Source organism: Nilaparvata lugens, chromosome 11 (genome assembly GCF_014356525.2).
Source record: "Nilaparvata lugens isolate BPH chromosome 11, ASM1435652v1, whole genome shotgun sequence".
In the NCBI taxonomy this organism is placed as follows: domain Eukaryota; kingdom Metazoa; phylum Arthropoda; class Insecta; order Hemiptera; family Delphacidae; genus Nilaparvata; species Nilaparvata lugens.
In genome coordinates this window covers 14777671-14793920 of record NC_052514.1, presented here as the reverse complement: position 1 = coordinate 14793920, position 16250 = coordinate 14777671, and the positions used below count along the sequence as shown (strand labels likewise).

General features: G+C 35.0%; 1 protein-coding gene across 1 annotated transcript in view; it reads left to right on the top strand.

Annotated features, from left to right (window-relative positions):
- LOC111059960 overlaps positions 1 to 10648 on the top strand; it is a 34646-nt gene extending 23998 nt beyond the window's left edge. The window contains exons 4-7 of the mRNA XM_039438204.1: positions 1967 to 2377; positions 3437 to 3895; positions 6260 to 6811; positions 10295 to 10648. Of these exons, the coding sequence (XP_039294138.1) occupies positions 1967 to 2377; positions 3437 to 3895; positions 6260 to 6811; positions 10295 to 10648 (1776 nt within the window). The remainder of the gene's footprint in view (positions 1 to 1966; positions 2378 to 3436; positions 3896 to 6259; positions 6812 to 10294) is intronic.
- The last annotated feature ends 5602 nt before the right edge of the window (positions 10649 to 16250 follow it).

Here is a 16250-nt window from a genome sequence, read left to right as displayed (position 1 = left end):
GAATCAGTATTAAACCTGATTCGGAAACGGTTGTAAAGTATAATTATTAAATTTCAGTGTAATTTTCAGTATAATTATTAATTTGATATTCAGTTAACTTATCTCATTCAGAACAGTAGGCCTACATATGAAAAATGAACTGGATCACAGGTAGCCAACTGTGAATGTGTCTATCAATCAGACTTTAGATGGCTGCGTAGTTGGATCCGTATTAATATCATAATTCCATTTACACTTTCACTGTCACCAGAAGGGAGAAAGTGATTTTCCTTGCAACAGAGTCAGAGGCAGACAGGAGACAGGAGCAACACGGAATTGCAGAAAACAATGAAATGTGTCAGCGCACGTGACCAGGATTCAATTTCCTAGATACATTGTTGCCAGTAGTCACGTGTCACGCTGCGGGATGCTACAAGTGGACGGACGACTCAAGGTCGATGTTTGTTATTTCGGGTTTGCGTTATATTAGGTTTTTTTTGTAATAGGTTGGTTGTTAGATTAGATTTGTTTATTAGGTTGGTTGTTATATTAGGTTTGTTATTAGGTCGATGTTTGTAATATAGGCTTGCCGCGAATAGGACCGGTTTGGTGGAGTTGGTAGAAGATGTCTTTGTAGAGGATTATCTTTGTGGATGATTGTCTTTGAAGTTTTATGTAGAGGATGTGTAATGTGAAAATGTATGATAATTAAATTTGTTCATGCTATAAAAGTGTTGTAATTGGATGACTGTAAGAATCGAATTGAAATGAGATAATGTATGAAACAAAATGAGTTTTACAATCATAGATTAGATGCGAGAGTAACAGATGTAGTAGATATAGAGAGACCAGCGGTGCCCACAGGGGGGAGGTTTGGACGTAGATGTCCTTGAAATTCTTGGGGGATGAGCTCAAAAGAGAATCTTGAATGGTGAGAGATGAATTTTTATAAATTCAGGGGAATGCGTCAATGGGCTTGGGAAGAGTGGACACTTCAAATGTGTTCAGAATCATACCGGTACCTACTACTGCTGTTTTCCAACTCAAGTAGTTGACTTCTGGCCCAAATTGGGTAGTATTAGGATTTAAATCATCCGCTTTTGAATGATCCCCAGCCATGATTAATTTAGGAATTCAAACTCAAATCTTTAAAACATTATAATCGATCTCCCAAACAAATATGGTGATCTTCAACTCAATTTAAGAAATAGATGTATCTCAACAGTGTGATCCATGAAGAAATCATATTTTATTCTCTTTGAAACAGTCGAAGTAAGCTTAATTCACAATTTTCCTTTTAAATAAATGAATAAATAAAAAGTGGGTTAACCTATCAATATAAGTGAATGATAGTTAAGCTGCGTTTACACCAAAGTTATTAACATTTTGTTAATAAAATGTTAATAACTTAATCCTTATAGATTCTATTGGATTGAGCATAACTTATCATACACATGTGAACATATGTGTTTGTCAAGGTCCGTTCAATCTAATAGAATCTATAAGGATTAAGTTATTAACAGGTTGTTTATAACTTTGGTGTAAATCATGGCTTACTTTAGATGAGTAGGATGTGTGTAAATGCCTCTTAAGACTACACAGTGTTTGCATCACTCTCACTGAACACAAAGTTTTTTTCTAATCATCATCAGTAAAGACAGTAATCGAACTGAGGTAAATTTCTCGGGAAGGAAAAATTGTTTGAAGTGTTGAAATTTATATGGATTCAACCAATCAATTTTGATTTATATTATTAATTGATAAATTAATTCTATCAATTAATCATTTAATTCAGATACTTAATTTCCACAGGTAGTTTATCTCTAGAGATAGAACTTTTGTTTGATAATAATAAATTATTTTTCCACAGCAAGTGACAGTCAAAACTGTTCAGTAAAATAAATTAATGGAATAAAATAATTTGAAAATATTTAAAAAATGAATAAGTTAAATAAATTGTTCAATAAATAACTCTGTTTTGCAATAGGTAGTGACAGGCAAACCGAAACAGCGAGTGCGCGTCGAAGGGAAGAACTCTGTGTGGAAACAGCTGAGCCCCAACGTTGAGATGTCGTCCGCATCTTCCGCACTGAGCCAGGGTCGTTACGCATTCGACCACGACCAAGCACTCGGCCAGAGCAACGTGTTCGACGCGAGCAACGCGGTGGAGGATCCGCTTCTGCCGCTTGCGATGCCGCTCACCTTCCCGCTGCCGCTAGCGGCATTCGACAATGTGTTCATTCCGCCGCAATCGGCCGCTGTCAGTCGTCCGCTGCCGCAGGCGGTCGCCGTCACGCCGGGACAGTTTAGGACCGGCCTGCCGCCGGTCGCCGCCACACCGGCACAGTTTTCACATCTCTCATTGAACACAAGTTTCTTCACAATAATCAGTAAGACAGTAAATGAACTGAGGAGAATTTTTCGGGGGAACAAAATATTGTTGGAATTGTTCAACTTGCAATGTTCTGTGGTATACAGCATAAGGATTGCTGAAGGTGAAATGTCTAAAATTCAAAAATGGCTTGAACTAAATACATTGAGCTTGAATGAACAGAAAACTAAATATATTTCATTTTCAGCAAATGCAGCTGGAAAGCCTGATAGAAACTTAAAAATAAAACTGCACTTAAAGTGCACAAACAAGGACCTCTGCAGTTGTCCAAGTATTGTAAATGTATGTAATTTAAAGTATTTAGGAATAATTATTGATGAATGCTTGAAGTGGCAGCCCCATACTGCTTTTATAACTGAAAAACTTTAAATTACCTTTAAATTTAACACATATAACAAGAGATACCAGTAATGATATAAAAAATTGGATAATTGCAAACTATTTCACTTCAATAGAAAACCTTATTTAAATTAAAATTTATTATATCCCTTATAATTTATTTTACTTTTCTCTTTTTCTTCATTCTCAGAAATGACTCAATGATGATTTTATTTTTTAATATTATAATATTTTTCGATTTGCAACGGTCACCAGCGGGCAAAGTTTATTCTTTTGCTGGTGATGCCATGTATACATACGTAAAGAGAATTTATGATTTTGTATTATTATTTTCTTATTTTTAAGTTAACACTTTTTGTTTAAATTTATTGTTCATCATATTTGATTTGCTCTTTATTTGTGATTGTTTTTTTAAATGGCGAAATAAATTATTTGATTTGATTTTGATAAGGAACTCTCACCAATAGAATCGCCTATTGATTAAACCAATTAATAGCTTATATTATTAATCTGTAATTCAATTCCACAAAATACACATTCAATTCAGAATCTTAGTTTACACAGATAGTTTACTTCTACAGGCAAAACTTTTGTACGATAATAAATTATTTCTACTACAGGTAATGGATTAAATTGAAAAGAATGGATTAATTGAATAATATAAAAATAAATATATTTATCAAATACATTTTCCAATGAAATAAAAATAATTCTGTTTTGCAACAGGTAGTAACAGGCAAACCGAAACAGCGTGTGCGCGTCGAAGGGAAGAACTCTGTGTGGAAACAGCTGAGCCCCAACGTTGAGATGTCGTCGGCATCCTCCGCACTGAGCCAGGGTCGTTACGCATTCGACCACGACCAAGCACTCGGCCAGAGCAACGTGTTCGACGCGAGCAACGCGGTAGAGGATCCGCTTCTGCCGCTAGCGATGCCGCTCACCTTCCCGCTGCCGCTAGCGGCATTCGACAATGTGTTCATTCCGCCGCAGTCGGCCGCTGTCAGTCGTCCGCTGCCGCAGGCGGTCGCCGTCACGCCGGGACAGTTTAGGACCGGCCTGCCGCCGGTCGCCGTCACCCCGGGACAGTTTCGCACTGGTCACTCCCTGCAACTGAAGCCCACCGATAGTCCGAGCGATGCCAAGCCATTAGCCAGTTTGCACAGTGTTCATACTCTTCTGCCTCAGGTACGTTTTACTGAATCTCAGTTCCATTTTTCAGAGAATAATGTTATTTCCCATAATCATAATAATTTGTTATTCAGCCCACAATACAATAAATGTAAGTCTCGCTTCGTCATCAACAATAAATCATTTATAAATACAACAGCGATTGCAGATAACAAGATACAGATCGCAAGATAACTATACTTAACCATAAAGAAAAGATAGCGTAAGATAAGCTACTAGATAGATAGAAAAGATAGGTACTTGTATCAGTTGTCTCTTTCTTAACTTAGATAAGAAGACTAAGTTAAAATCAATAAAAGTGTAAACACAGTTCAATATCACATTACATGGTTTTCGTGAAATATCACATTTACATAAAATATAGTTTATGCCCATAGTAAAGAACTAGCCGTCAGGCTCGCTTCGCTCGCCATATCCGTCTAGCCAGGGGGCTCCGCCCCCTGGACCCCCGACTGGATCGTCCAAAAATGAGATCAGCAGGCTCGCTTCGCTCGCCTGCATTTTTCGTTTGAGCATTTTTATCATATTTTAGGACAATCCAGTCGGGGGTCCAGACTAAACGTCTGGCTAAACGGATATAGCGAGCGAAGCGAGCCTGACGGCTAGTAATATAATATTCCCAGGATTGAAGTAGCAGTGACCAGTCAATTTTTCCGCGATAAATGCATTTAAATCTTCAACTTGGTGCAAACCTAACAAAGTCAACTCAACTTAATGCCAACCTCACAAAATTATTAATTTAGTTGCCAGTTAACAACTGTTTCGAATAGGTACTCTATCTAGATTATAGTTCTATAGGTTCTATAGTATGGAAATTTCAATTATAATTAAGAGATTGGGAGAAGAAGAATATACATGCTAAAAGATGAACTTCAAACCCTTAAAAACAACCCTTAGAGTTAAAATATTGCCAAAAGATTTCTTAGTGCGCCTCTAAAGGGCCAACTGAACATACCTACCAAATTTGAACGTTTTTGGTCCGGTAGATGTTTAGTTATGCGAGTGAGTGAGTGAGTGAGTCAGTCAGTCAGTGAGTGAGTGCCATTTCGCTTTTAGATTCATCTCATCAATAGGACCATATATACATACCGTACGAAAGTAAGTCAAACTTTAGATATGTTTATTTCTCTCTTTCCCTGATATCACTAATTTCACTCACATACATTAAATTTGTTGTGAGGAATCATAAAATGTTTGTATCCAAGTTTATTGATACTATTTGTGTATCGTCTTTCACAGACCCATTCTACATTTTAATTGAAATTTCATCAAGTTCCCTTGACACATTCAATAATATTTATTATTCATAAATTAAGAATTTTTCTGTATTGAATTAGTACATGAATAATTTATTAGTGTAGTAATATTTAAAAAGTTTCATTATTGTGTTTGAAGGTCCTATAGTGGAATTTTCTAGAAAAAAAGGTTAGTTTTTCTATTCTGTATGAATCTTTTAATCATAGAAAAACCACTAAATCCATCTGAATTCCTCAAAAAATCTATTGAATTCCATACATGTTATGATTTTTATTATTACTAAAATTATTTATAGCATTCACTCTTGATGATGAGTAGAAAAACTATTCTTAATAGGCAATAATGATATGAAATAAGACACTCATACCTTAATAATTGTTCAAATACAAATTAAACCTGTCAAAGGATAAGACGCTCAAGGTACCTAATTCAAGTGTACCATAGGAGATTACAGTTTTGGCTGTGATTATGATTTTCCCTTATGATTCCCTTGATTATGTTCTTTATGATTCCAGGCAGATTGCAGTATTTGTAATAAGTTTAATTAATACAGAGCTTTTAAGTCGTGTCTACCATTAGAAGCACTATTCAAATTTTGTTCTCTTTAATTTTCCTAAAAGTTTCTATAGTAAGGTCCACGTTATAATGACAGTATTTGATCAACTTTGGTTTTGCTATCCTAGTCTATCATTCGACAAAGCCGGTGGTACTATCCTTTTCTAGGTCCACAACGATGCCAATTATGTTTTGACAATGTAGAAATATCATTAATTAATGCAGAGAATCGGCATCGCTATTCTTCTATCTTTATCCACTGCCATTATAACGTGGACCTCACTATAGATTGTAGCTTTCTCTTCTAGGGATTTTCCACCAATAAAAAACTGCAAGTCGAAAACTAATTTTTAGTTTCATTATTTTAATTTTTAGATATTCAGTATGAATTATTTATTAATTATTTCTATATTATAAATTTCTCTACAACAATATGTTGTATCTCTACATCTCTAGATGTATCTACTTTTCTACAACTTCGTATCTCTATATCTCAAATCTCTACACCAGTTATTGATGAATAATTATTCTGTGGTTTCCTTTTTACAGGAAAACATGTTCCACCAGGCGACTGGCACTCTACAGACAGCAGACGGTCTCACACTGCCAGCCATGCAACATGTGTTGGTGACGGGGGCAGACGGCCAGATGATTCCCGCCTATCTCATTCCGGTGGCTGCATTGGGGGCAGCACAACCCCTTCCCCGCCACCCCAACTCATTCTTCCCCCACCACCGACCATCCTCTTCCTCCTCCTCCTCACACCCTCCCAGAGGAGATGCCTACGATCACCACAGGCACGAACCACACCACCACAATCAAAATTCAAATTCAAATTTCCACAATCACCACCAGAAACATTCTGGAAATTTGGTGGCGTCAGCTGCTAGTCCCCACCCTGAACGCCTGAAACCTTTCAGACCGTCGCAGCCACTCGGTTTGGACGGCTTCACCATATCTAGCAACCCTCACACACATGCACCGCTACATCACGCGCACACGCACCACCGCCAGCGGCCGCCCTATGCGACCAGGAGTGTCGTCAGTGAGGGAGGAGGAGGTGGAGGGTTCAAGGCGGTCGAGTCCAGTGATCAGCGCCAGGTTAGTTTGGTTGCAATTCATGAATACGGAATTGTATTCTCAATCTTATCAATCTCCTTTGTAAAAAAATCTGGTGTGGTACACTCACACAACTTTCCTTGCTCATTGAACTATAAGCCTCATTATCAAACGAGAATAATTTAGGTGAGTAACATAATGACGATTGACGGCAACATATTGCAACTACGATCAGACTACTGTATATGTGTATATACAATTGTTTTCAGAGTACTTTTCCTTTATGTAAATTGTGAAATTCGATGATTTTTTTTTAAATTCGTCAAAACAGCTGTTCTACAGATGAAATTTCTTGACTATGACTGTGTTCTTTTTATAAACTGCTCTACCTACCGTACCCACGGTATATGGAAGAAGAAAAAGTAAAAACCGTGTACCTATCTCATGCACGAGAAGGAGGTTAGAAAGTCCATTTCTCAAGGATGGGTAGACCCCCCATTAGTACCTAGGAAAAAGACTCATGTCAGTTGATAGAGCTAATAAATAACTATACAGGGTATAGATTGAAAAAAATCGTTAGAGCCGTTTTGAGAAAATCGTGAAAAACATGGTTTTTTAGTAACTGTCATTTTTCTCAAGAATATTACGGAGCTCCTGCAATTTTCTCAGAAATGAGACTCATGTCAGTTGATAGGGCTTATAATAGCTATCCATGGTATAAATTTGCAGAGAATCGTTAGAGCCGTTTTCGAGAAAGCCGTGAAAAACATGGCTTTTTAGTCATTATCCGCCATTTTTCTCAAGAATATTACGGAGCTCCTGGAATTTTCCCAGAAATGAGACTCATGCCAGTTGATAGGGCTTATGAATAGCTATCCATGGTATAAATTTGAAGGAATTCGTTGGAGCCGTTTTCGAGAAAACCGTGAAAAACATGGTTTTTAGTCATTATCCGCCATTTTTCTCAAGAATATTACGGAGCTCCTGGAATTTTCCCTGAAATGAGACTTATGCCAGTTGATAGGGCTTATAAATAGCTATCCATGGTATAAATTTGAAGGAAATCGTTGGAGCCGTTTTCGAGAAAACCGTAATAAACATGGTATTTTAGTCATCATCCGCCATTTTTCTCAAGAATATTAAGGAGCTCCTGAAATTTTCCCTGAAATGAGACTCATGCCAGTTGATAGGGCTTATAAATAGCTATCCATGGTATAAATTTGAAGAAAATCGTTAGAGCCATTTTCGAGAAAAACGTGAAAAACATGGTTTTTTAGTAATTATCCGCCATTTTTTCCGCCATCTTGAATTGAATTTTATTGAATTTCTTATTGTCAGGTCCTCATGGTATAAGGACCTTAAGTTTAAAATTTCAAGTCAATCGGTTGATTAGGAATGGAGTTATCGTGTTCACAGACATACACACACACACACATACACACACACACACATACACACACACAGACCAATACCCAAAAATCATGTTTTTGGACTCAGGGAACCTTGAAACGTATAGAAAACTTGAAATTGGGGTACCTTAATTTTTTTTGGAAAGCAATACTTTCCTTACCTATGGTAGTAGGGCAAGGAAAGTAAAAAAAGTGCAACCAAAATCTATTATTGAAGACCACAGAAGTAATATGATTGGTGGGAAACTGTAACAAGTTTGGTTACAACGTCTACAATAAATGAAGAAATGAATTTATTTCCTCCTCAAATTAAATAAATAAATGTTTATTTCCCAAAAACAACTAAAACTACAACATCAATTACACAAATATTAGATAAATTACAATTACATACAATAGTTAGTTACAAAAATTCTTATAATGTGTCCTCTACTTGTTTAGTTTTTTCTGTGTGGAAATTTACCTACTCCACTATGTTTTTTTGTGCGGATTATTAATTACATAACATATAATTAGAAGTTGAATAGTATTTTGGAAATTTTACCGATCACGTTTCCAGTAGTGTGATCAGATAGACGAAAAAATTAACAAGGTAAAAACATTATGAAATATAATAAATAATAGAAAGAAAAAACTAGTATAAAATAGAATTGAAAGATGTGAGCCAAGTCTAAGGTTTTAAATGAATTACCAAAACATTACAAAAACAACTGCCTGTAGCGCATGATAAAAAACAGAAACAGCCCTAAAAACAAAATAGTGTACCGGTACCGGTATGCTTTGTAAATATATGAATAATACCATTAACAAATATTGCCAACAATATATTCAATAAAACATCAAAAGAAGTCTTGTTATCCGAATTGTGCCGCTGAACAATACCTGCTCAACATGCACCATTATCTAACAACATCTCTAACCATCCATATATCGTTTATTGTAAATAACCAGCTCTTTGCCCTGGCCCTGTCACAGAAAATGATACAGGAATCTCACCTTCTGAATTCAATTGTCGATTTTTTGTAAATATAAGGTCCTAAGTACATTAATGAATGCCAATTGTTCTCGTTTTCATACAAGAACTTTATAATATAAATGTCAATATTATTGCATTGAAAAATCTAAAACTAGTTCAATGATACTCAAAGTTAGTTCAAAAATTACATCTTTTATGCATATTTTAATTCCAATTATCTAACAATCATTACATCGACATTGAAATACTTATTAGTTGGGGTATTAGATAAACCCTTCCTGTTAAGCTATTCAGTAGCTATTTTCTTTCAAATCTACACCTATTACTTTTATTTCTCTGTTTACAATTATTTAACTGATGCTCATCCATTGCTCCACTCTATAGTTATAGGTACTCCTACTCATCTCTAGACACTCTTCTGTTTAGCCATTCAGCAGTCCAATTTATGAAAGCAACATCTTGATAAATTTACATTATAGTACTTTTGATAGTACGGTTGTACATATTATAACGTCTTAAATTTTTATACTTTTCTATATTACGCATTCATATATTTTTAACTTTTAGTTTAGACACTGGTTTACATTTGTAAATATTTGAAAACACAATTACTTTCATTGGCGTATTGAGGAATGCATTTCACTCCTGAGGAAGAGCTTCATCAGCCTGACACCAGGGGCGCTTGTTGACTATGGGTTGGACAGTGTGGACAAAATGTGTGAGAAGATTGAATGATGCTCATTGAAGCTCCCCCTCAGGAGTGAAATGCATTCCTCAATACGCCAAGAAAAGTAAGTGGTTTTCAAATATATACAAATGTAACACAGTGTCTGAACTACAACAGAGTTATTATAAAGTGCTTCGTCATGGAAAGCAACATTAATTTTTATTTTACATATAACTACAGTAATATAATAATATAACATGAATCTAATACACTTTTAAATTATTTTATCACAAATTTTTCGGACATGCCATTTTATTTGGCCATTTAAATGCCATTTTAATGTCCGAAACATGTTGTGATAGAATAATTTAAAAGTGTACTAAGATATATTTATAAAGTGTACTAACTATTCTATTTATATTGAAAGTAACCCCAAAGAAAAAGACAACTACAGTATTATGCTCGCATTTCAGGTTCCCACCAGCATGTACGTGCTGAAGCCACCCTCACCAGAAAAATCAGCCAGTTCGGAAGGGTCGTCGTTCTCCTACCAGGTGTTCGATCAGCCGCAAGCATCACCCGCACCGCAGCCGCAACCGCAACCGCCCAAGTACCGCACCATAGTGCAGTTGCGGCCAGTGCAGCCGTCCGGCGTCAGTGGCGTCGTCAGTAATCTGCTGCCCGGATTGCGGCCGTCACGTGACCTCGCCGGCGAGCAGACCGTGCTCAATGCCATACTGTCGCAGGAACTTTTAAGAAAAAACGCGGCAAATAGGAACGCACCAATTATCGCGCAGACGGTTTATGGTGTCAGGAGTTATCGGTAGAGAAAGGCAGTTAGGGTGTGGACACACTGAGCAACTAAGTTGCTATCGGTAGATAACGGCAGTGAATTGGGGTGTGAGCATACTGAAGCAATTAAGTTGCTAACGGTAGAAAATGGCAGTTGGGGTGTGGACAAACTGCAGCAACTATGTTGCTATTGGTAGAGAGACACATTGGAGCAACTGAGTTAACTGAACAGCAGGTGAAATCTATGAGACATCAACACCACCCTGGCACACTAGCAGGCAACTGAAGCTCGATGGTTTGCCAACAATAAGTGGAAAATGTCTGTTGGTCTATTGGCTTATTTTGGAAACAGTATTTACTTGAATATGGAGCTATAAGTATTAGAGAACGTCAGTTCAAAGATATTCAACTTATATTGGGAACCAGTATTTATTTGAGTATGGAGATTATTGCTAGAAAACGTCAGATCGACATATTTTTAGGTACCTAATATTGTTGAGATCAAGTACTGTACGTAGAAATGTTTTTTAAAATTTTTGGAACCTACAATTATGGAATTTATTGGAACGGATTGAAGGTATTGATGCTTTCACTATATTATAAAAATTAAAGTTCAGGACCATAGTTTTATGTGAATACTAGCTTTTTTTTCTTTGCAGAAGGAAAAATATTTGATGATGTTTTGGTAGTGATATATGAAAACCACATCCTTTGACTATATTATCATAGGAAATTAACATTACCTCCAATTAATTGCAAAAACTTTGTCAACGAAAGTGGTTGTATATTGTAAACATTGATCTGTCCTTGGATTTGTAAACATAGAACTATATTTGATATTTTTGTGATTTTAAATTATTTCAGTCTCATTATAATTTATTCAAGTACAAAACGTTTGATTTCAAATTATTTCGGTAAAATAATTGTAAAAACATGTACGGTATGTATTTCATTACCGTTTATATTATTCAATAACCTTCATGGTGAATTATAAAAGTCATAACTTATTCGAATTTAAATGTTTATTTTAGAATTATGTCATCGAAAATTATTATAATTGTAAACGTAGATTTGTTTTATAAGCCTATGTGTAGGAGAATTACTACCGTAGCTGAAATATTGATTCATATTATTTTCATTGTCAAATTAATCACCAATCAATGAAAAATCTGTAGTTCCGCAGTTCATTGATTGGTGATGGATTTGACAATGAAACATTTGCAGGGACACGTTTGAAAAAAAAATACAAGTCTTTTACTATGGAAAATCCCATCCTCCGTCTAGTCAGATCAATGTTCATATTGATTTCAAGCTAATTTATCAGTTGAATATCTAATAATTTTACTTATATCCAACACCTAGCACACCAACCGCGATTTTTATTAAAACCACTGTTTGATGTTATGCGATTGTTCAATGGATGATGAGAAATTTTATTTGTTTTATGTTGAGTTTAACAATCGTATTTTATAATTTGTTTCAAAACAGGCAGCCTTAGTTTTTCAAAAGCTTTTCTAATGCATACTTTCTGGAGTCCACTTACTATCGAAAAACCTCATAAAATAAAACATGAATATGCCTTGTATTGTAACATAATCTGAATGAATGTGAGACTATCACTTGTAATGCAGAAATTGTTATTCACAACTATTTTTCCTTTGTATAATTTATTGAAGAAAATCCTATGAATCCTCCTTCTTTCATTGGTATGGAAATTTTAAATTTAGATTAATGCTTTTCTAGGTTTGAAAAAATGTATGAATTCAACATTATCAAAAATCTTTCACCCCTAGATCCATTCTTTGTTCAATTTATTCAATTCCAACCTGTAATTGCAACATAAACTATTGAGATGGGCAGATGGTCAGTGAAAACCACAAAATCTTGTAATTTTAGATATATACTAGACTTCTCGTCATTCTACTATGCATTCTTATACTATTGAATGACTTGTAATTTTATATTATTTTTATAATTTTTGTGTCTATATAAATTATCTCTGAACAAAACTGTTATAGTATTTTGAAGAAATTATCTGTTGAAATTGTGTTGTATTTGTATAAAATATTGCATGATAAATTGTTCTCAACCTTATTAGATGCATTTTGTAAAAGTTTTTTCTCTCCTAAATTACCCTGTGTTGGAGTATTTTAACATATATTATGGCATATTTAAACATATATTAAGTATTTAAAAATATGTTTAACCTTAAATTGGAGTAAGTTTGTAGAGTGAATATTGATGTTGAGAAACTTTTCCGTAATTGAAGAAACTTGAGAAATTGTCAAAAAATCCACTTTATTTGCTGTGCAAAATCATCAGATGATGTGTGAGCACACACCAAAACATGCTCCTGTGAAATAAAATTTTTATTAAAATAACATGAAATTTTAGACAGTTTCTCAAGTCTCTTTAATTCTGAATTGGAGGGAGTTTTTTCCCTCCTATATCACCCTGTATTGAAGGTGATTCTACATCTTCTTCTTCAGGTTGCTTCTACATTGGAACAGAATGTATAGTCTGGTCTGGGAAAATAACTTGCTTGTTTCTAAGCTTTCATTTTCCAACCCTTTTTCCACTTAAATTTGGACTAAAACAATTAAGAATAACGTAATGCAAAATGACGGGGAATGAAATAACTTTCAAAGTCATATAATACGAAAGACCATATTTTATTATTCATGCTCCCATAGCAATCAATACTACTAATTGAATTACGCTTTACAAAAATGACAAGCTGATATTGGGTAAATAGAATACTGATCTCAAAAAAATTGTATGAAAATTGTGAGCTCATTCAGCACCACCTCGAATTAATAAAAATTCTTCCCAATAAATTATAATTAAATCATCTCTGTATTCCGTATTTATGAACGAACTTACTTATGAACGAATTGATTGCCTTACGTGAGATAGTCAAGCACAATTCACACTGAAGTCGCGTGGCACTGACGTGGCGATAGCGTTTTTAACTCTCATATAAACATATGGTTCAATGCAAACAGAAGTGACATGGAAGCACTTAAGTTTGCTTTGGACAATTTATGTTCATATAGGAGTGGCGTGGAAGTGGAAAAAGTCAATGCCACGCCACCACCACGTCACTTCAGTGTGGATTGGGCCTTAGATTCACTTAAAAATAAATGCTATTGTCTGTAAATAAATAAATAAAACATAGATGCATTACTAATAAATATCATCAGCCATACATACTGATATACAGCCAACATATTACAGTATTAGGAATGATAATGTAGTTTTAATCATCTCACTATGGGTAAAAACATAGTTAAGGGCGAAGGTAGAGTGTAGTAGAGAAGGTAGTTGAGAGGGTGTTCAAGTAATGCATGATGTATTCAAGAGTGGTAAAACATAGTGGAGCAACCAATATAGGGTAGAAGGAAGCGGAGACATACGGTAAACCCATAAGCCCTTAACTAATAGCTGATCCAATTTATACTCTGGATAAAACAAGTTGAGAATTGGTCAAAATATCTGCGTTGCCAAATTGTTCGTTGCCTAATTGCAATCCCATGCAAGACCAGCATACGGTTGAAAATATTAAATTCGACAAGTCAGACGGTAAATGAAAGGATCACAAATTTGGCAAAGAAGATATGTTGTCCAGGTCTCAACAACTGTTATTCGAGTAAGTGTGGACAACAGCAAGTGCTTTGAAATCAAAATTCACCAAAATATATATTGTTAAAAATGTTTTTTTCTGAAATCAATGAGTTGAAAAATTAGATGAAATCATACTGAACCACAACATACCGTACTTTAGTGAATAAAACGAATATAATATTAAATAAAAATTATTTCCGTTCCGGGATGAGCCACACCACTAGTAAGTAGAAATAATTACTTGTAAAAATGATGGAATAGACAATATTGTTCAGAAATCCACGATGCATTTCCAATTTTCTCTCCAATTCCAGTCGTTTGTACTGCAAGAAAAACAGAAAAACCACTCATTATCCTCCTGTATTACAGGTTGAAGAGAGATAGAAATATTCAAGAGTTATAAAATCAATTGAGTCACTGAGTCGAGCAAGGTTATAATGGATAATTCAAAGTTAAATTCTTTTTTATAACAGAGAAAGGATAAATATTAGCCTATTATGAAAAGAAAGTTTTAAAAAATACAGAACGAATATAATAGACTTTCAAAATATAATATATGACCAGAAGCTTTTGCTCAGGGTTTCATCTGTATCGAAGTGTTTACTAACTATTTGATGATGGAGAATCAAATTTATATCTTTTTTGAATTAAAAACGCCTTGAAGATTCTGGGACACATCTCTAGCTACTGAAAGTATCTCTATACATCGAAGATGGAACCCACTATTTGAAACGCACCCTAAATTTATGAAAAATTTACAAACTATTCATTAGGCTATGCATGCGACAATGCAAGGAAAATATTGAATATTGATAAATAATTCAAAAGCGAGAATAAGACACGAAAGGTCAGAATAGAATGAAAACGGCATAAATATTCGAAAGAGAATAAAGGTTACTAAATAATTATAATGAATAAATTCTTATAAAAACTCCAAATCTCGTAATTCAATAGTGTAATTCCCGAACTGTCAGAATTCCTTGAAAATCACGACAAAACTCTCTATTGTGCTTGTCTCGAGTGTTCACCCGACCAAAGGTTTCAGAATTGGTTGAATGGGAAACATTGGGTACGTTCTGGGAAAACGGTAAGTAGCAAATTGTTCCAATTCCAGTGATAGATTGTTCCATGCCACGTGACTGGTGCAAAACTACTTGTTCTCATGAACGCTACTTCAGAATCTTTGGTTCAAGCTTTTGACGCTCACTTTTGAAGTTATTTCCACCAAAATGGGTCGTTTACTAGCTTAATGAATATTATTAACAAAGGCTGCTGTACAAACTTACCTTCTAGAAAAGTGTGCACTTCATCACTTTCAAATAGTCAAATAATAGAAGAAATCATTCAACAAATGGTTATCAATCATTATTTTGTTGATTTTTTGGTTATGTATCCATATGTGACCAACAAGGTATCTGCGCATGGGCAGACGGTTCATCCTGTCGACCAATGAGAGCTCTTCGATATGGTTCATTGTAAATGCACTGCGGTCACAGTGCAAGGCAGGATTTATTTACCGGAACTGGATTTTGAAACATTCAGACACTACCCACACTACCGCTAATCAAATTGTAAGACTCCAGTCGCGAGTAGCAGTTTTTCATACTTTTTAACTCGACTTTTTTTAAATTGTGTAATGATAGGCTTATTCCTATCTTAGAGCCGTGCGACTTGAGATTATTGGATGATCAAAAAGTGAGGTTAGGATTTGAATTAAACTAGCGCAAACACGATCAAATTTGTTGAAAAATGGGTAAAATTTTACATTTTACACCTTTTTAAAAAAAGTTTTTTGAGAACAAGCCTATAATCATACCATTTCAAATGAGTCAAGTCAAAAGGTCCAAAATACAGGTACTCGCATCTCGAGTCGTACGATTTGAGTCGTGGTAGTGTAAGTATAGCCTTACAGTCGAAATTGTTCTCATGACACAAGGAACTTTTCACCAGTGAATTGTGATTGAAACAATTTACCACTTGGAACAATTTACCGTGTTCCCAGAACGTACACAT